The sequence below is a fragment of the Hypanus sabinus genome, chromosome 11 (assembly GCF_030144855.1).
Source record: "Hypanus sabinus isolate sHypSab1 chromosome 11, sHypSab1.hap1, whole genome shotgun sequence".
Taxonomy (NCBI): domain Eukaryota; kingdom Metazoa; phylum Chordata; class Chondrichthyes; order Myliobatiformes; family Dasyatidae; genus Hypanus; species Hypanus sabinus.
The window spans coordinates 51,151,671-51,173,576 of record NC_082716.1 but is presented as its reverse complement, the minus strand read 5'-3'; the positions used below and the strand labels follow the sequence as shown (position 1 = coordinate 51,173,576).

The 21,906-nt window shown below is 40.7% G+C and overlaps 1 protein-coding gene across 2 annotated transcripts in view; it reads right to left on the bottom strand.

Moving 5' to 3' along the window:
- oma1 (OMA1 zinc metallopeptidase) overlaps nt 1-19,007 on the bottom strand; it is a 52,446-nt gene extending 33,439 nt beyond the window's left edge. Inside the window, exons 1-3 of one of the 2 annotated variants that reach the window (XM_059984322.1) lie at nt 18,791-19,007; nt 14,420-14,894; nt 6,558-6,786 (exon numbers count right to left, since the gene is read on the bottom strand). In XM_059984322.1, the coding sequence (XP_059840305.1) occupies nt 6,558-6,786; nt 14,420-14,892 (702 nt within the window). In that variant the 5' untranslated portion in view covers nt 14,893-14,894; nt 18,791-19,007. The remainder of the gene's footprint in view (nt 1-6,557; nt 6,787-14,419; nt 14,895-18,790) is intronic. The other variant, XM_059984323.1, reaches the window with a different exon arrangement.
- Between the last annotated feature and the right edge of the window lie 2,899 nt (nt 19,008-21,906).

The window sequence follows — 21,906 nt, the reverse complement described above, 5'->3', positions numbered from 1 at the left end:
CACTGACAGTAAAATCAGGAATTCTTTATTCAAGTAGGCTATGGAGGCTCAGTTGCTATGTATATTTTGAGATATCGATTAAAAGAGTTTTGAAATGAAGGAAAGCACTTCCTGTACTGCAGGGAAATGTGGTCAGGATCAGTCATGTCCTTTCTGGGTAGTAGACCGGGCATAAATGTTGAAATGTCCTGGGTATTTGTGTTTTTGGTTTTTGGATGGTTTAAAAAAATTCCACAGCTACTAAAGTTTTGTTGTTATCACACCATTTGTGGTAAATTTCCTTTCACTTCCTATATAATGTAACTTGAAAGAAAATTGTGTGAAACTTTACTTGTGCTTTGTACAAAGCTTAATGCATTCATATTGCACTCACAACTTGACAGTCAGACAAGCTGTTATTTTTGAGTTTGTGGTCATCACTCCATTATGCAGCAAGTTATTTCTGGTATATAATATAATCGTAAGTGTTTTATAGAGTGATTTCACCCTTAGAACATGGGAAAGACTTTTTTTAATTTAAACAATGGCCTACGACAAAGAAAGGGAAATTTAAGGCTTCTCAGTCAGAGAATGAAGATCCATTTAAAATGCACTTGAAATGTATACACATTTTTCCAAAGCAAGGATTAATCACTGCCATTTTCAAATATTGCAGGTATATTTGTTGCTTTAAACTTTCAAATTATTATGAAAATAGCTGCTGCACCCTGAATTGATATGGACTTTAAGGAATTCTCCAATTTAAGAACACCGATAAGTCCTTTCTCAGACGTTAGACTCTATTCTTGTTTCTTGTATTTCAAGTTCATGTATAGCGTATTGTCATTCAACCATATACATTTGTACTGCCAAACGAAACAACATTCCCCGGAATCAGGGTGCTCAACACAGTACATATAACTCACGCATGCAACTCATAGTAATATTACCCCAAATAAATTAACAAATAATAATGTGCACTTATGACACAAATTTAAAACTAAATTGTGTAACAATACAGGCGCTTCACACGCGATGAGACCCAAGTGGTGGCAGTAAGTTCAGTAGCCTTACACCCTGGGGGAAGAATCTGCTTTCCATCTTAACAGTTCTTGTCCTAACACTGTGGTACCTCCTGCCTGATGGTAGGGGGTCAAAGAGATTGCTAGACAGATAGGGTGGGGCAATGCTGAGGGCCACGCGCATGCAGCGCTCCGAACAAATATCTCTGATGGGTGCAAGAGAAACCCCAACGATCCTCTCAGTAGTTCTCGCAATCCTTTGCAGGGACTTGCAATCCGATGCTTTGCAATTCCTATACCAGACGGTGATGCAGCTGGTCAGGACACTCTCAATGGTGCTCCTGTAAAAATTGGTTAGAATGAGGAAGGGAGAAGCCTCACTCTCCTCAAGAAGTAGAGACGCTGCTGCACTGTTTTGACAAAAGAGGTGGGCTTTGAGGGATCCGGTGAGATCATTTGTTATGTGCACTCTCCCATGAAGCCAATGTCTGATCCAATTTACTACCATATCCTGAGTGCCAAGCGGCTGAACTCTCTTGAACAACCTCTCATGTGAGACCTTGTCAAAGGCCTAGCTGAAGTCCATGTAGACATTATCTACTGCCTTGCCTTCATAAATCTTCCTGTTAACTTCCTTGAAAAGGTATACAACATTGGTTATATATGACCTACCACATACAAAGCCATGTTGACTATCCTTAATCAGCCCCTGTCGATCCAAATATTTATATATCTGGTCCCTTAGAATACTTTCCAATTACTTGCCCAAAGCTGATGTCAGGCTCACTGTCATTTAGAGACGCAAACACAAGGAAATCTGCAGATGCTGGAAATTCAAACAACACACAAACTGCTGGTGGAACGCAGCAGGCCAGGCAGCATCTATAGGAAGAAGCACTGTCGACGTTTCGGGCCGAGATCAATCCTGACGAAGGGTGTTGGCTTGAAACATCGACAGTACTTCTTCCTATAGATGCTGCCTGGCCTGCTGCATCCCACCAGCATTTTGTGTGTGTTGCTGTCATTTAGAGCTTATTTTTAGAGACTTTCTTAAATAATCGAACAAAATTAACGATTGTCCCATCGTCTGGCACCTCACCTGTTGCTCAGGATATTTTAAATATCTCTGCCAGCATCCCTGAAATTTTCCCACGAGCCTCTCAAAAGGTCCAAGGGAACACATGTCAGGTTCTGGAAATTTATCCCCCCAATTTGCGTCAAGACAGCAAATACCACCTCCTCTGAAATCTGCATATAGTCCATGACCTCACTGCTGCTTTGCCTCACATCAATGGACTCTGTGTCCAGCTACTGGGTAAATACAGATGCAAAAAATCCATCTCCTCCATCTCTTATAGCTCCATGTATAGATGACCACTTGATCTTCAAGAGGACAATTCTGCCCTTTTGCTCTTTACATCTGTAGAATCTCTTGGGATTCTCCTTCATCTTGTCTGCTAGAGCAACCTTATGCCTTCTTTTAGCTCTCCTGATTTTCTTAAGTGTTCTATTTCATTTCTTATACTCCTACACCTGTTATGTGCCTTCTTCTTCTTAACCAAGCCTCAATATCCAACAAAAAACAAAGTTTCCTAAAACTGTTATCTTTGCCTTCTACTCTGACAGGAACATGCAAACTCTGTACTCTCAAAATTTCACTTATGAAGGCCTCCCACTTACCAAATGCATCTTTGCCAGAAAAGAACCTGCCCCGATCCACACTCCACAGATCCCTTCGGATGCCATCAAAATTGTCTTTTCTCCAAGTTAAAATTTCAACTTATCCTATCCTTCTCCATGATTACAATGGATTCTGGTTAATTGGGACACGTCAGGACCAGCATATTTTGGCTCAATTAAGCAGCTGCCTTAATTAGCCGAAATTTCATGGAGATGGTTAAAAAGGTGTGTATTAGTTCATAGTTATCGACGGAAGAATTCAGCTAGTATACATTGCAGCATTTTTGTTCATTGCCCGTAAATAAACAAAATCAGAACAGACGACAGGTAATTTTTCCGTCTAGCGTCAAATCTGTTCGTGGCATCTTGCCTAGGGTCTGAAACTTTTTAAAGTCAAAACAAAAAGCAAAATGATCAAATATCACTGCTTTTGAATCAGCATCCATCAGTCCAAACGGATAACTAATCGAAGGCCCAATTAACCAGAATCCATTGTGTACAGAAACTATGATCACTAGATACAAGTGTTCCTCTCCACAATCTACTGTCACTTACCCAGTCTCATTCTGTAATAGCAGACCTGGTATTGCATTCCCTCTGGCCGGGGCCTCTATTAAAGGTACCTTCCTCAACCTCTACCCCATCTAGCCCTCCGACAGTATGGGAATCCCAGTCAACATGAGGAAAGTTAAAACCACCAAATATGATAGCATTATATTTCATGCAATAGTCTGTGATCTCTCTACAAATTTGTTCCTCTAAATCCCACTGACCTTTGGGTTGTCTATACTATAATCCAGCTAATGTGGTCATTCATTTCTTATTCCTCAACTCCACACATACAGCCTCAAAAACTGAGCTCTCTAATCTGTCCTGTCAGAGAACCTCTGTGACATTTTCCCTAACTAGTATTGCCAACCCTTCCCCTTTGACCCCTCCCTCTCTATCATGTCTAAAACAACGAAGCCCTGGAACACTGAGCTGCCAGTCCTGTAACCTCCTGTAACCAAGTCTCACTAATGACTACAATGTCATAATTCTACATGCCGGTCCATGCCATAAGCTCCTACAATACCCCTTACATTGAAATGTACGCAACTTGAAATGAATGACAATAATTACGTTTTCACATAGGTCCAACATAAGAGGAATGACAAAGTACTGAAACAGTTGATGGAACAATTATGTAAAGTGTAGACAGTATAGTAAACATCTGGTGGAGCTCAAAGGGGGTGGATGAGGCAGGCATTTTGAATAGTGAGGGAAATCAGATTGAACATCGTCAGTTTCAATGGATCCATTGCTAGCTCTTGCAGCTCTGGCATTCAGCCTCTCAGGTGCAATCTCTACGGCCAGTTTTCAAACAGGCGTAATATTCTACTGCAGTGGAATGCTGCTCTCTAACTATGGATTCTGCAAGGATGGAAGTGGGAAAGTGCTTCCAGGGATCAGAGGGCCCTAGAGACAAACAAAAACAGAAGAGGCAGATTCCTTCTGTACAAGGGAGACGAGAATCCCTCCAGGACTACAGGCAGGTGGCTTGCAGGAGACTGTTAGTTCCCAAGGATCAGTTCCATCTCCAAGAGACTATGCATCGGGGAAATCTGCCCGTTTCTATGACCTTGAGAAAAGTGGATGAAATCGCCGCTCCTCGCGTGTGAAGTTGGGATAATCCCCCTGATATGGCAGTGAGCTCCTTCTGAATCAGCATCAGCTGTCAGGAAATGATCTTGAAGCAACAAAGCAGAACAATGTCTGTGACGTTTATCCCTATGGTCAGTGCAGTCAAGGTCCATGTACTAAGTTATATTTGATGCCAAGGGAAGGTTATAGGTCTCAGCGGGGACAAAGGACACAGATTTAGTGATAGCGCTTTGAAAGCTCATACTCAAGTGAAAGCTGGTTAGCTAAATATAGGTGTTCTGTGAGGTTGAAAATCACACAGGTCACCAATAATGCACATTATTACACTGCTGTGGAAGGTACCTGGGGTTTTTATGCAACAAAAAAATCCCACTGAGAAAAGAAGCAAATTTCCTGACAGGCACAGAAATGAGCTCAAAGTTGCTGTCGGTGGTTCAGCCCTTTTTCAACAACATTCTTAATTTTTGAAGCTGTGCAAAGGAATTTCTACCGTGGATTATGCTTGTATTGCAGAAAGTAATCTTCTCAAGACTATAAAACAGCATAAAATTAATGCTCACCATAAAAAATACAGGTTAATTAAAAAAAGCAAGCCATGTACTATAGAGTTGTTTGAAGTTGGAACAGAATAAAAGTCATTTGATGATCTTGGAATCAGTATATAGATTCTGAACTTGGTACTTGATGAGATTCTAGTAAGATAGCAGTGTGTTCGATCTACGGGGTCAAACACAGTTGTTATTGCCCTTCTTTTAAAATGCATTTTTATGATCACAAGACCTTGCTGGACATTAAGAACTTAAAGTACTGTCGGTTACCCCAACACAGAATGTTTCATCGGCAGTGAAACGGACGGAGCTGGATTTGGTGTGGATAGTACTGCTGCCTGCGCCAGAGAGGAGTCAGAGAAGTCAGTGCACGAAGGCGGTGTGCAGTCTAACAGCAAGTGATCATATAGGTGGTTTTTGTGTGATCGCAAAACCCTGTTGGACATTGGGGTGCAGTGGCTGAGCTGGTCATTGTCTGGTACAGGATGTACAACCCAATGATTAGTTACTACCATTTTATTAAACTAGCCACAAATTATTTATTTTTTAAATTTTTTGTTGTTTTTGATTTTTGAACCAAAATGAAATGCTTAATAATTCCAATTTATTACATTCTTTCTTGCTGCTTTTATGTTTTGAAGATTCAGAAATAATTGGAAACCCTAAGATGGTTAATGGTTGGTAAAGAATGAAGCGGAACTTTGCAACCAATCCAAGACCTTCTCAGAAATTTCACTCATCAGGCTTGTTCAACTCTGCCCAATTCATTCCATCACATCGTTCAAGACTCAGCTGCCACTCAGTTCTGCACCATATGGAACTTGCCAAGCATTAGGTCATGGGAGCAGAAAATTTGAACAGCAGACCACGGGCAGTAGAAGTTAGCCCACTGTGAGACCGATAAACTGCCTAAATGTACTTCTAGAAAATAGGTGCAGAAACAAGTTTGATACTTAAAGTATGAAGAACCATTAAGTGGGAACTAATGACATTAATTGTTAAAAATAGTATCACATTTTGAGTGCAATTTCACTGAAAGAAATCAAACCAGTGTACAGAAGACTATAACTGAGATGATCACAAGCATCAAAGATGTCAACTTTTAAAAGAGGCAAGAATTTTCTTTTGACGTTATTAATAAAATGCAAAAAGGAGATTGAACCGATGGGTTTGAAATCCAGGAGCACTTACATAAAATGGCCCGAAGCAACAATGAGGGAATAAATATGTTGGATATAATATAATATAATAATATAAAAGGAGAAATTACAGTGGGGGCCACAAGAGTGGAGGTGGGGGCTGCCTGAATAAAACTGACATCACAATGGAGGTCAGGTGGCATGGCACACCATTCGTGGCAGGAAACTTGGATTTCCAGTCACAACCAGATGCATGATGGGAATCTAGAAAGAGCTCCATCTACTGAAAGCACAAGGAAGTGATACAAATGTGTGTCACAGTCGTCAGCAAACACAGAGAAGACTTCAATGGAATGCACAACTCAGTACCAATTTCAATATACTTTTTGAAAGTGATGTTCTTGGATCATAAAAACTGACATTAAAAATTAAACAAAATAACAAAATATATTCTTTGATTTGACAATGTTCCAAAATGGGTCACCAAGAAGCAACTCCACATCACTAGCCACAGGTTCTTGATTAAACATAGGAGGCAAGCTTACCGACTGATACTCAAATTCAGCCAGCTTCAGGAATTGTCGTTTGCTGAACACGAGGAGGCGGCGGCGGCCTGTAATTGGACTCTTGTCCAGGTGGGTCATGAAATACAATCCAATCACACCTGATAGGCCACACAGACCAAACAAAATTCTCCACTTATTCCTTTTCACCCTCTCCTTGAGTAGCTCCTGTTCTTCACTTGGAAGATCATTCCACCATTTCCGAATACTCCTGAGAAAAACACAAAGCAATTACATTATGACTGTGGATCAGAGGGGATTCATTGCATTGAGTTTTGAAATTCCTTACCTAGACTTCTATAGTCATTCCCAATTGCAGTCCAGCCGACAGATTTCCATGTGCTTTAGTTTCATGTTGGCAGTTTTACTTTTGGACTCAAACTTTTTCACATAAAGACTTATCACAGCCCTACTCGAGTGTAAAATTTAATAAAAATTGGAAGCTGGCAGTTTAAACTACCCATCAGAAGTGAATGATCTGGCAATTATGTAATAACTTAAAGTCTAAGGCTAACTTTAGAGCAAAATAGTGATGAAAACTAAAGCAAATCAAGAGTCATTAATTCAAATATATACCAGCAATAAAGCAAAACACCTCAAATAAATTAAAAGGTTTTTTGCATGCTTATATCACAAAATTCCATCTGAATTATTGACATGAAACCTCCAAAATTATACAACAAAGCAGATTTTTTCCAATATTCAGTTTTCTCTCATGCCTCCATCAGGACAGTCCCATCATCTCAGAGAAGCTCATACCAATGGTCAAAAGCTCAAACTCTAGGAACGTCTCCAGAAAATACAGGAGTGAAATAAAAAACGTCACTTTGGAAGGCAAAGGAAGATGTACATAAATGATTCTCATGAAAGATTATTAACCTGTAATCTTAACTGTTTCCCTCTCTCAATAGATGCTGCCAAAACCTGCTAGTTATATGCAGTTTTTCTCAGGTGTCAGCAACTATTGTGTTTCATACTTTGTAGTCCAGCACTGTTTTTGTTGGCTGTTGTGGAGCTTGTTGCCACATGCGTGTACAAGTGCAATGAAAACTTATCTGTTGCAGCATCACTGCAAGAAGATGCCTTGGCCTGGATTGTGGGCATCTTAGATGATAGATGTTGCTTTCTTCAGGCAGCACCACATGCAGCCACCACTGACGGTGGGGATAGATGTATCACCACTCTTCAGCTTCTACTCAACTCTCTCCACATTCATCACCTTCACGTACTGTAGGGATCTTGTGACTATCAATCGACATGTTAACTGTTTCCTGTGAAAAAGACGCCTTCTGACCTTCCAAGTATTTTCAGCATTTTAATTGCATTTTTAAAAATTGCAGACAGAGTCATAGCAAACTCCAGGATGATTTCTGAATAAATAACAGAAGCAAAGATCACAAAAGGGCAAATGGCTGAATGTAGACTAAATTTACATAGCATGGAGAGGTGAAAAATAAGTAAAATTGTAAATGAATGCCTTGTATCTCCCTTCACAGAAAATCTGAATGTTATGGATAGCAAGAAGGAATAGGCTTGGGGCTGAGAGGCTTACTGTTGTTTGCCAAGACATTGTTTCTGCTAGATCATGATGCATACTGAAAATCACCTTATTCATGCTGAAATGATCAGACACAACCATAGAAATATTTTACTTCTAATTTTATCATTCCTATGAAACTAGAGAGAAAACATGAGCAGGACGTCATGTAGCTAAGGGGTTTTCAGAACATAGTACACCTGTTGACTTTATCTATGTCTCTCATAATTTAATAATCTTCTATCAGGTCTCTAAGCCTTTGTATCTCCAGAAGCAACAAAATTGATTTATCCACACTCTCCATAAAGCACATGACTCTAATCCAGGAAACATCCTTGTAGACTTCTTCTGAACCCTCTCCACAGCCTCTATCTCCTTCCCATAATGAGGCAGCAAAGCTGAATGCAATATTCCAAACACAGCCTAATCAGGCAATTATTAAGCTGTAACTTCTTGATTCTAGAACAATGCCTCGCCTAATAAAGTAAAGTATGCCATGCATCTTCTTTACCATCCTTACAACGTGTAATGACTTTCAGAGAGCTAGGGACGTGAACCAAGATCCCACTGTACACTAATGCTGTGAAGGGTCCTGCATTCACTGTGCACTTTCCCTTTACTTCCGAACTGCAGCATCCCATAACTGCTCGGATTAAACTCCATCTGCCGTTTCTCTGACCACATCTGCAACTGATCCATAACTCAATGTATCCTTTGGTAATCTGTTACATGATCCACAATGCCAACAATTTTTGTATCATCTGCAAACTTGCTAACCCACGCATCTATGTTTTCATTTATATGCTTTATACATTTCACAAACAGAGGTCCCAGTACAAATATCTGATACTAGTCACAGACCCCCAGCTAGAGTGCCCTATCAACCACTATCGTCTATGAACAAGCCAATTCTCAGTACAAATGGCCAAGTCACTGTGGATCCCATGCACCTTAATCTTCTGGATGAGCCTACTGTAAGGGACATTGTTAAAAGCCTTACAAAAATTACTGCTCTATTCTCATCTATCACCTCCTCAAAAAGCTCAATCAAATTTTTAAGGCATTACCTGCCTCATGTAAAGCTAGGCATTTACAAATGCTCATAAATTCTATCCATAAAAATCCTCCCCAACAGCTTTCTTACCATTGAAATGAGGCTCACTCTGATCTCTATTTCCACTTTTGAGCAAAAGAGCAACATTAGTTACTCACCGGGACCAGCCTGGAGCTAGAGAGACTGCAAAAATATTGGTCATGGCTGACAATCTCATCTATTGTCTCTTTCTGTAATATGGTTTATACCCCCATCCAGCCTTGGGGGCTTACCCACCTAATGCTCTTAGATTCAATACATCATCTTTCTTTATTGCAAAACACCAAAGCATATTCATATGCTCCACATTGATTATCACTATCTTCTATGTCCTACTCCTTGGTGACTACTGATGCAAAGTACTCATTTAGTACATCGCCCACACCCTCTGCTCCCAAGCACATTTCCATCCTTATCCTTGAGCGGTCCTACCCTCTCCCAAATTATCCTCTTGCTGTTCCTGATTGCATTCAATGCCTTGGGAGTCCCTTTAATTCTGCTTGCCAAGGGCTTCTTTTGGCTCTCCCATTCCCTTCCTGAGGTCTGGTCTGGTTTCTTTATATTCTTTAAGGGTCCTGTTTGATTCAATCCTCCTCAGCACATACGCTTCCTTTTGCTTCTTGATGAAATTCAGTTATTTGAAAAATGGGAAAAACAAGAATAGGTGCAGATTCCATCAACCTGTAATAAAAATAGGAATTGCTGGAAATATTCAGCAAGTCAGGAGGTATCTGTGGAGAGACAAACTAAGTTAACTTTTCAGGTTGCAGACACCCATCAGAATTGATCATTGAAACATTAACTGTTTCGCCTTCTACAGCCGATGTCTGACTTTTTGACTATTTGCTGCAGCTATTTATTATTTAGTTCAACTATTTGTTACAAGTGCAATATTGCTACTCATTGAACTACCAGTGAAATAGCAGGAAAAACTTGAACAACTCACGCAATTTTCTCACAATCGATTATGTGTGTTTCCAACAGCTACACATATTCACTTAAGAAATTCTTTAAAATTAAAACTACATATAATGCATTGAAAACCACATGATTTCAGGTGTTATCGAGTAAATGTGGGATTTTAAGAATAAGCAGGGCTTTTTTCCCAAGTTCAATTTCATTGACCACTTTCTCACCTCCTTCCTCAGTCGTTCCTTTTCTAAAAAGATGATAGACCAGAAGACAAAGGAGCAGAATTAGGCTATTTGGTCCAGCAAGTCTGCTCCACCATTTTATCATGGGTAATCCAACTTTCCTCTTAGCCTTAATCTCCTGCCTTCGCCCCGTATCCCTTCATGCCCTGACCAATCAAGAATCTATCAACCTCTGCCTTAAATATACATAAAGGTTTACCCTCCACAGCTGCCTGTGGCAAAGAATTCCACAGATTCACCACTCTCTGGCTAAAGAAATTCCTCCTCATCTCGGTTCTAAATAGACACCCCTCTATTCGGAGGCTGTGGCCTCTGGTCTTAGACTTCCCCACCATAGGAAAGATCCTTTCCACATCAACTCTATCAAGGGCTTTCACTATTCAATAGGTTTCAATGAGGTTATCCCTCATTCTTCTGAATTCCAGTGAATACAGCCCCACAGTCATCAGGCGCACTTCATACGATAAGCCATTCAATCCTGGAATCATTTTTACCTCCTTTGAACCCTCTCCAGTTTCAGCACATCTTTTCTAAGATAAAAGACCCAAAACTGCTTGCAAAACTCCAAGTGAGGCCTCACAAAAGCTTTACAACGTCTCAACGTTACGTATTTGCTTTTACATGCTCATCCTCTTGAAACGAATGCTAACATTGCATTTGCCTTCCTCATCACAGAAACAACCTGCAAATTAACTTGGGAAATCCTGCACAAGGACTCCTAAGTCCCTTTGCACCTCAGTTGTTTGTATTTTCTCTCCATTTAGAAAATAGTCAACCCTTTGATTTCTTCTACCAAAGTGCATCGCCATATAATTCCCAACACTGTATTTCATCTGCCACTTCTTTGCCTATTCTCCTAATCTGTGTAAGGCCCTCAGTAGCCTCTCTACTTCCTAAAAACTGTCTGCACGTCTACCTATCTTCATATCATTTTCAAACTTTGCAATAAAGCCATCAATTCCATTATCCAAATCATTGACATATAACGCAAAAAGAATTGGTCCGAACACAGATCACTGTGAAACACCACTAATCAATGGCAGCCAAAGACAAATGGCTCCCTTTATTTCCACTCTTTGCCTCCTGCCAATCAGCATCAACATCAACTGCTTCTCCTTTACCTATCCTGCTTGATATGTCTTCAAGAAGTTTTAACAGATTTGTCAGGCAAGACTTTCCCTCACTGCCTATGGCCTATTTTATCATGTACCTCCAAATACCCTTGGACCTCATCAATAATAATCAATTCCAACATCTTCCCAACAATGAATAACAATGACTAACTGGCCTATAGTTTCCTTTCTTCTGTCTCTCTCCCTTCTTGAAGAATGGAGTGACATTTGCAATTTTTCAGTTGCTGAAACTATTCCAGAATCTACTGATTCTTGAAGGTTCAATACTAATGTCTCCACAATCCCTTCAACCACCACTATCAGAACTCTGTGTATATACCATCCAGTCCAGGTGACCTATCTACCTTCAGACTTTTTAGTTTCCCAAGAACCTTCTCTCTAGTAAAGGTAACTTCACATACTTTGCGACCCCTAACACCTGGAACCTGCATTATACTGCTAGTGTCTTCCACAGTGAAGACTGATGCACAATACTTATTATGTTCATCCGTCATTTCTTTGTCCCCCATTACTACCTTGCCAGTTTTGTTTTCGAGTGGTCCAATATCCATTCGCCTCTTTTACACTTTATGTATCTGAAGAAACTTCTAGTATCCTCTTTAATATTGTTAGCTAGCTTACTTTCATATTCCATCTTTACTTTCTTAATGACTTTTTTAGTAGCCTTCTGTTGGTTTTTTAAAAAACTTCCCAATCCTCTTACTTCCAACTAATTTTTGCTCTATTATATGCCCTCTCTTTGGCTTTTATGTCAGCTTTGACTTCTCCTGTTAGCCATGGTTGTGTCACCTTTCTTTCAGAATACTTCTTCTTTAGATGTATTTATACTGTGCCTTCTGAATTGCTTCCAGAAATTCTAGCCATTGCTGCTCTGCTGTTAACGCTGCCTGTGTGCTTTTCCAATCAATTCTAGCCAATTCCTCTCTCATGTCTCTGTCATTACTCCACTGTTACATGGATACATCTGAGTTCAGCTTCTCCTCAAATTTCAGGGGGAACTCGATCATATTTCCCCTAAGGGTTATTTTACCTTAAGCTCTTCAATTATGGTTCATGCACAACATTCAATCCAGAATAGCTGATTTTCTCGTGGGCTCAACCACAAGCTGCTCTAAAATACCATCTTGTAGGCAGTCTAGAAACTCCCCCCTTGGAATCCAGCACCAACGTGCCTTTCTTATCTATTTTGTACTTGCATATTGAAATCCCCCTTGACTACTGCATTATGGATGTGGAGCTGGAACTAGATGAACTCCAGATCATTTGAAAGGCTAAGGGGATGATAGTGAGGACATATAGAGAGGTAGTTACACTCAGGGTGCAGGATGCAGACAACTAGGTGAAAGTCAGGAAGGGGAAAGGGGTTAAGGAGCCAGTGCAGAGCACCTCCGTGGCCATCCCTCTCAACAACAGGTATGTCACTTTGGATACTATTGGGGAGGATGACCTTATGGAGGAAAGTCACAGTCTCTGGTACTGAGTCTGGCTCTATGACTCAGAAGGGAAGGGGGGAGAAGAAGCACGTTGTGGTGATCAGGGATTAGGGGAACTGACAGAAGGTTCTGTGGGTGAGAACAAGATTTCTGAATGGTATGTTGCCTCGTGGGTACCAGGGTCCAGGGTATCTCAACTCAAGTCTTCAGTATTATTAAGTGGGAGGGCATACAGCTGGAATTCATGGTCCATGTAGGTACCAGTGACATGGGTAGGGTGAGTGACGAGGTTCTGCATAGAGAGTTCAGGGAGTTAGGTGCTAAGTTAAAGAGCAGGACCTCCAGGGTTGTGATCTCAGGATTACTAAACATGCCATGTGCTAGTGAGGCCAGGACTAGGAAGATTATACTGTTTAATGCATGGCTAAGGAGTTGGTGTGGAACAGAAGGCATGTCACAACAGGGCTTAAGGTTTTTGGATTATTGGATGGGATCTAATAACCTAGCAGGAAGGTTTGTTAATGCTGCACAGTGGGGGTTAAACTAGAAACGCAGGGGGATGGGAACCAGAGTGCGAGAACAGCAAGCAAATCTCAAGTCTGTATAATTTATACAATTTTTGATCATAAATGAGTCTTGAATCTTGAATCTTAGCCTCCAAGTTAACCTTTAAGGAACTCTGCATGATGTGTCTGAAGTTCCGTTGCACCTGATTTGTGAATTCTCTCCCTGTTTAGAAAATAGTCTATGTCTTTATTCCTTCTACAAATATTCTACCTCTTAAAATACAACCAACTGTTTCTTCGTGTACATATTTTGGAAGGATTTCTGAAATTTATTATCCACCATTTCCAAACTGTCCACTCACATTTCCATTGTGGTTTGAATGTGTTATCTCAACTCAATTTGAAATTAATCACCCCATTCGAAAACATCCTAGAAATCAAGTTAAAATCTCTTTTCCAAAGAAAGTATGTCTACCTTACATCTTACTTATCAGATTTCTAATAATTATTTTATTTTCCTCTGTACTATCCAAAGCTATCTTGACGCCACCTAACACGGTGCTAAAAGCGCAAACAGTACACCAGAAAGGATATGTCCAATTTAACAAAACTCCTCCCACGTTTATACATACTCTCCCCTGCAATTCGAGCTTTCTTGACAACTGCAGGAAAGCTCAGAGTTCCTAGTTCCACATTCTGCAATTAACTCGTCGTACCGATAAAGATAATCGCCAGTAGTCTGTGCTTTGGGCCGTACTTAGAATCTCGAACCACATTATTGTGACAAAATGCACTATGAAAAAAATAGAATAGCATTCATCTTTTAACTCCAATATGACCTTTCCGTAAAGCGAAGGAGCATTATATTACGATACTGTCAAGAGAAACACTTCCTCCTGCCATGAAGTTCTGTGTTTAAAATACCATATTCTGCTCAGATTCAGCACAAACTCTGTGCCCTCAGATGCTTACACATCCACCAACGTACCTGCCAAGAAACATCGCCATAGCTTTCTTGAGGGGCTTCAGCAGAATCCAAAACAAAGGGATTGGCAAAGCTGAGACCGGAGAAGTCGTGTGGAAGTCGTTATGTAGGTCAGTGGTTTCTTTAGCAATAAAACATTTTCTTGAAAAGATATAAGCAGGCCTCCATCTGGTGCAGTGAGAAAAATCTCTGAAAGAGGGTTGGCTTGGAACGATGGCTGGTGGCCTTTTAGATGGAAGTCCTACATTGTGTACAAAATTTCTGAAGACCGAGTAATGTCTTGTACAAAGCAGTAACACCACATGAGGTTTAATCCAGGTCTGCCAGGCATCTGAATCCCTACCTAAACAACACAGGCCACTTGTTAATCTCTGATGCTTCATCTCTGGGAGTGGCGATACGCTTTGTTGATAATTGTAGTTTTGCCAGTTCAACAGGTGCCTCCTAGCAACCTGAAACCAGAATCCAGTCTTCATTTCTGCCGACAGATAAAAACAAGAACACCGTGAAGAAATACTTGAAAGATATCAAGATCCCAGGAAGAAATTTCAAAGCGAATGAAATCTCAATTTCCTCCTGCTGTGTACAAACATGATAAAGTAAGACAATAAATGGGAGGTGACAGCTGCTGAAAGATTTCACAGCTAAAACTGTAAAGGATCTGGTATAACCTTCCTGGGGCTCAGAAGCAGTATATTGTTAGGTGCTGGAGGCATATTAACAAAAGTGTATAACCAGCATCATACTACTAACGTAAAGGCAGCTTAATACTGAAGATATTTCTTTTGAAGTACTAGGGGTGCCACAGCAGCACTCTAGAAACAATGCCTCCCATTCTTCTTATCAACGTATAGCAAAAATAATGCTCAGTCTTGGAGCCTTACAGATATAGATACAACCTTCACAAAAGAATCCATAAAAACAATCTATAAAGAGATCTCAATGAGTGGTTGTGTGTTGCTTTTTGTATAAGTCCTCAAATATGTATAAAATCTTGAGAAAGGATGTGCTTGTACCTCAACTCCAACAAAAAGAAATCCAGCAACATCACAGGCCTCTTCAGATCATTTCCATATCTTTCATCTGATATTCTATTATGTATACTATCAGATATCCCAAGGTGATTTTAGATCTTTTCGACCAAGGGTTCCCAACCTGGGGTCCATGGACCCCTTGCTTAATGGTATTGGTCCATGGCATAAAAAAGGTTGGGAACACTTGTTTTAAACAGTAAAGACACAATTATCAGCTTTGAATGTCTTTTAAATCAGCAAGAGGTACAGGAACAACTTTCTGATTTGCAGATAATAACTGTTGTGATTTCTTCAGGAAAATGTTAGTTGAGTACAGAGCAGAGGTAAAATTAACCTTTTCATGATGTTCCTAGACTGTCAATTGAAGATGCAAAAGACTGTACATGCTGAAACCTGAAGCAAAAACAAATATCTGGAGCAACTCAGCAGGTCTATAGGGAAGCAAAAAGGATTGTCGACATTTCGGGTTCAGACCTGCTTCAGGACTACCCACTTACCCACTAAATACCCATCAATACCCACTTACCTCATATTCAGAAAACAGTGTGCATTAAACACTTCCTGTACTGATTACTCACAAGAATAGAAGGCAATTTAGGATGGACAAACTTTGAAGCAAATCTTGGACTTACAATTTTGAATTCACACTATATCATTGTAGTGCATATGGATTTCAGCAAGGCACTTGATAAGGTACCACATGCAAGGCTTATTGAAAGTAAGGAGGCATGGGATCCAAGGTGACATTGCTTCGTGGATCCAGAATTGGCTTGCCCACAGAAAGCAAAGAGTGGTTGTAGATGGGTCATATTCTGCATGGAGGCCAGTGACCAGTGGTGTGCCTCAGGGATCTGTTCTGGGACCCTTACTCTTCGTGATTTTTATAAATGACCTGGATGAGGAAGTGGAGGGGTGGGTTAGTAAATTTGCTGATGACACAAAGGTTGGAGGTGTTGTGGATAGTGTTGAGGGCTGCCAGACGTTACAGCGGGACATTGATAGGATGCAAAACTGGGCTGAGAAATGGCAGATGGAGTTCAATGGCAGAAATGGCAGATAAGTGTGAAGTGGCTCATTTTGGTAGGTCAAATATGATAGCAGAGTATAGTATTAATGGTAAGACTCTTGACAGTGTGGAGGATCAGAGGGATCTTGGGGTCCGAGTCCATAGGACGCTCAAAGCAGCTGCGCAGGTTGACTCTCTGGTTAAGAAGCAGTTTGGTGTATTGGCCTTCATCAATCGTGGAATTGAATTTAGGAACTGAGAGGTAATGTTGTAGCTATATAGGATGCTGGTTAGACCCCACTTGGAGTACTGTGTTCAGTTCTGTTTGCCTCACTACAGGAAGGATGTGGAAGCCATAGAAAGGGTACAGAGGAGATGTACAAGGATGTTGCCTGGATTGGGAAGCATGCCTTATGAAAATAGGTTGAGTGAACTCGGCCTTTTCTCCTTGGAGTGACAGAGGATGAGAGGTGATCTGATAGAGGTGTTCAAAATGAGAGGCATTGATCGTGTGGATAGTCAGAGGCTTTTTCCCAGGGCTGAAATGGTTGCCACAAGAGCACACAGGTTTAAGGTGCTGGGGAGTAGGTACAGAGGAGATGTCAGGGGTGAGTTTTTTACCCAGAGAGTGGTGAGTCCGTGGAATGGACTGCCGGCAATGGTGGTGGAGGTGGATATGACAGAGTCTTTTAAAAGACTTTTGGATAGGTACATGGAGCTTAGAAAAATAGAGGGCTAAGGGTAAGCCTAGTAATTTCTAAGGTAGGGACATGTTTGGCACAACTTTGTGGGCCGAAGGGCCTGTATTGTGCTGTAGGTTTTCTGTGTTTCTATCTTTGTATATTACCTGTAACCAGTTGACCTGCGTATGTAATGATCACTTGCAACTATACAATAAGAGACTGTTTTAGCAAATATCTCAACAGTTCACACCTGCCAGTTTCATTGCCTTCTCAAAACACTCTCGCCTTCTAGCAGTTCCACCTTTGACCTTTGAAAATATCTCTAAACAGGCACTACGGCACTAAGTGTCAACCTCATCTTCCTCCCTGATATCTTTAATGGTACCTCTGGTCTGAACTTTTAACGTTAAGAACTTCAGACTATTTTATATCCCGACACATCTATTACCATTACTTGAATTGGAAATGTCATACACCAGGAATGGGTCTGACATTTTATTTTAGAGCTAATGGGGGTTTATCTGTTGTTGGGACAAATGAGGAATTCTGGGTCCTTGGGAGTACAGTAAAACTTCAATCATCTGGCATGCTGGTGTCGCCACACGAACAGATTTTCTACAATATTCAATATTGCTCCTATTAATACACCTGCACATTTAATCCACTATTTTGATGTTAATTAATAGTAAAATGCTAGTATAACTCATGTAAAAGTGAATCAGATGAGTTCACAGGGAGCATGGGAAGAGAACCCAGTGAGCCAGATGCCAAGCAAAGAATTTTGAATAAGCAAGATAGCAGTGTAGCTGCTTTGGATATTCACTGAATATTAGAAATAGTGAATTCATTAATATTCACTCTCCTGAACTCTCTGATCCTGCATGCATTCAGAATCAGAATCTGGTTCATCATCACTGATACATGTGGAGAAATTTGCTGTTCTGGGGCAGCAGTAGAGAGCAATAGATAGAAATTTACTATAATTTACAAAGAGAAATATACAAAAAGCAAAAAAAGAGCAAAATAGTTTGGTTGGTCAAGGAACCGTTCAGGAATATGATGGCCGAGGGGTAGAAACTGTTCCTAAAACGTAGAGCTGTGCGTCTTCGGGTTCCTGTATCTCCTCCCCGATGACAATAATAAGAAGACAAGTTCTGGGTGTGTGAGGGTCCCCGTTTCAACATTTTCCTTGTGAAGCCTCCAGTATCTTCCGTCCCGTGAGTTCCAATATCTCATTGTCAGTTTCCCGCTTTGCATTTGCACTGATGAACATTTGGTAGCACATTTAAACTTCCTCGGCCTGTCACCTCTATTATTGATTTTTACTGTGCGCGTGAGGCACTATTTCGGGACTTTCTAACTTTTCAATGTTCCTTTCTGAAGAACTACCATCGTATTTCCAAAAACACTGGATCTGAACCACCCTAATGCATTCTGAAACTCTGTACAAATCCTCTCGGGGGAGATGGGGTCATCTGCTGAAAGGTTAAGGCGCCCTTGATGTCTCTGAACTTACTGCAGCTGGTCGAGGAAGTTTCATTTTGTAGCTCTGAGTCCAACTGCTAGTTACAAAATCAATCCCACCCACCGTTGTCGAACTACGAGAGGATCAAATGCAATGAAAACACTGGGCCCACGCAATGTCATTTACCTTCTTCCGCACACGATCTCGTCTCGCCGGCAATGAAGCAGTTCTTATCACAGATCACCAACAACTACCTCCTGACTGACGACCGGAGACTCGGTCCCTGGCCAGGGCTATTGCTGGGACACCCCCGGGTCCACTCACCGGACCTCACTCATTCAGATCGCCTGACATTCAGGAAATGCTCGCTCCGCGATGCGGTGTCTCAGTAAAGCGGATCCGGACGTCCTCGCTCCCAGGACAAATCAATACAAGGCTGCAGCTGCAGCAAGCAACTGCCTTTTGATTGTTGCCGACTTTTCTTGCTTCTCCTTGTTTACCCATACGCTAAAATGCTATTTTGTGGGGTTTTATTCTGCAGAGTCGTCAAAGAAGGGGCTGATTATTGAACAGTTCTTTCAAAGGCAGAAATGCCTTTAGTGGAGCATTTTTTAATGTAATAATTTAAGTCAACGTAAAATGAGTTTGCAAAGGATTCAGTTGTTTCCGTAAGTTATAGGAACAGAATTAGGCCATCGTGTCTGCTCCGCCATTCAATCATGGCAGATCTTAAGCCAAATCCCAGAAAATTGGCTTTTTTCTCCCAATTTGGTTGGCTTCAGAAAAGTCATTTGGCTTTTTGACTTTTTCCTGTATAGAAAACCCTGTTTTCTGTCTGGACATGCCCCTCTGCTGACTGCTCCTGTGGTTCCTCCCATAGTCCCCTGGATAAAGGCAATTGTGTCCTGCTCCCCCCTCAGTCCAGGGCGGTCATCCAGCATGGATGTGTTCCATTTTACTGCTAATACCTTTCAGTATTTACTTTACTTCCAAGCTTTTGGAGTTATTAATAGTGCATCATCTTGGCTTTTTTACATGCTAAGATTATCTGCACGAAAATTATATACCATCCTTTCTATAAAACATTTTCCTTTAAGAAAAACATTTTCTGGTCAGTTACATTTGGCAATATTTCTGCTGCCAGCTGAGCCTGGGGAGGAGGGAGGGGGCAAGAAGGCGTCAAATTGGCAAGTCGGCATCGGCAACACAGTCTGTCACGTGCGGCTGGGTCCAGTTTGGCGCCAACTTGGAGTCAAACCAAGAACCTATCAATCTCTGCACAAGGAATTCCAAAGACTCCCAGATTTTGGGATTTTCTCCTCATTTAGAAAATAGTCTGCACATTTATTTCTACTACCAAAGTGCATGACTGAGCATTTGCCAACATTGTACAGTATTTCATTTGCCACTTTCTTGCACATACTCTTAGTCTAAGTCCTTCTGCATCCTATCTGTTTCCTCAATACCATCTGCCCCTCCACCAGTCTTCGTATCATCTGCAAACCTGGCAACAAAGCCATCTATTCCATCATCTAAATCACTTATATACAGCATAAAAAGAAGTGCTCCCAACACTGACCCCTGTGGAACACCACTAATCACTGGCAGTCAACCAGAAAAGGATCCTTTAATTCCCACTCACTACCTCCTACCAATCAGCTAATGCTCTAACCATGTTAGTAACTTTCCTGTGATACCATGGGCTGTTAACTTGTTAAGCAGCCTCATGTATGGCACCTTGTCAAAGGCCTTCTGAAAGTAAAAAAGTATACAAAACCCACTGCATCCCCTTTATCTATCCTATTTGTAATCTCCTCAAAGATCTCCAACAGGTTCGTCAAGCAAGATTTTCCCTAAAGGAAACCATGCTGACTTTGTCCTATCTTGTCCTGTGTCACCAAGTACTCCATAACCTCATCCTTAACAATTGACCCTAACATCTTCCCAACCACTGAAGTCAGGCTAACTGGTCTATAATTTACTTTCTGCTGCCTTCCTCCTTTCTCAAAGAGTGGAGTGACATTTGCAATTTTCCAGTCCTCTGGCGACATGCCAGAATCGAATGATTTTTGAAAGATTATTTCTAATGCCACTACAATCTCAAACACTACGTCTTTCAGAACCCTAGGATGCAGTTCATCTGGTCTGGGTGACTTATTTACCTTTGGGTCTTTCAGCTTTTTGAGCACCTTCTCCCTTGTAATAGTAACTGCACCCACTTCTCTTCCTTCATACACTACAACATCTGGCATACTGCTAGTGTCTTCCACAGTGAAAACTGATGCAAAATACTCATTTAATTCATCAGCCATCTCCTTATCCTGTTGTTATTTCTCCTGCCTCATTTTCTAACGGTCCTATATCCACTCTCATTTCTCTTTTATTTTTAACATACTTGAAAAAACTTTTACTATCCACTTTGATATTGTTTGCTAGCTTGCTTTCATATTTCACCTTTTCCCTTCTAATGATTTTTATAGTTGCTCTCTGTAGGTTTTTAAAAACTTATTGATCCTCTATCTCCCAATAATTTTTGCTTTGTTGTATGCCCTTTATATGCCCTAATTTTTGCTTTGTCGTTACTGAGTAAATGTTGGTGGCACAATAACAATCAGCTGCAAGACTGTACAGTAGCTAATATTCCCACATTCTAAAAGGGCTGTGGTAATAAGCCAAGAAATTACAGGCCTGTAAACTTTAATCAGTAGTAGGAAAACTACTGGAAAAAATCTGAGGGATAGGATTTATAATCTTAGGAGAGGCATGGACTGATTACTGTACATAGTCAGCATAGTTTGTGAACAGAGAGATACTACCTCAAAATCTGAGTGAACCTTTCAGAGGTTTTCTAAGAAGAAAAACATACATAGAGAGAGAGAACTTTATTGTCATTGCTGACAAATTACTCCATTTAGTACAAAGCATCATAGTTGCAATTCAATTACTAATAACAAAATAACTACATTTTAAGTAATGTTTTGGATTATTTAGAATGACATCTAAGTTACAAATGAATTAAAAACAATTAAAATTAAAAGGATCAGTGGCTGTCCCTTCAAGTATTTCACTTGTCTGTTGTAAAATACAATGGTTAAATATAAAATAGCAATGAGAATTAAAGTTCAGGTTTTAAAAAACAGCTCTGAAATCAAAGGAAGGCAGCTGCCTCATTTAAACCCAAATATTGCACATACCATGTATCGCACTTAGATTGTCCATAGTGCCTATGGACTATGGGTGGGCATGGTGACATTGTTCAGTTGCACAACAGCCCTCGGGGAAGAAGACTGTTTTTCACTCTG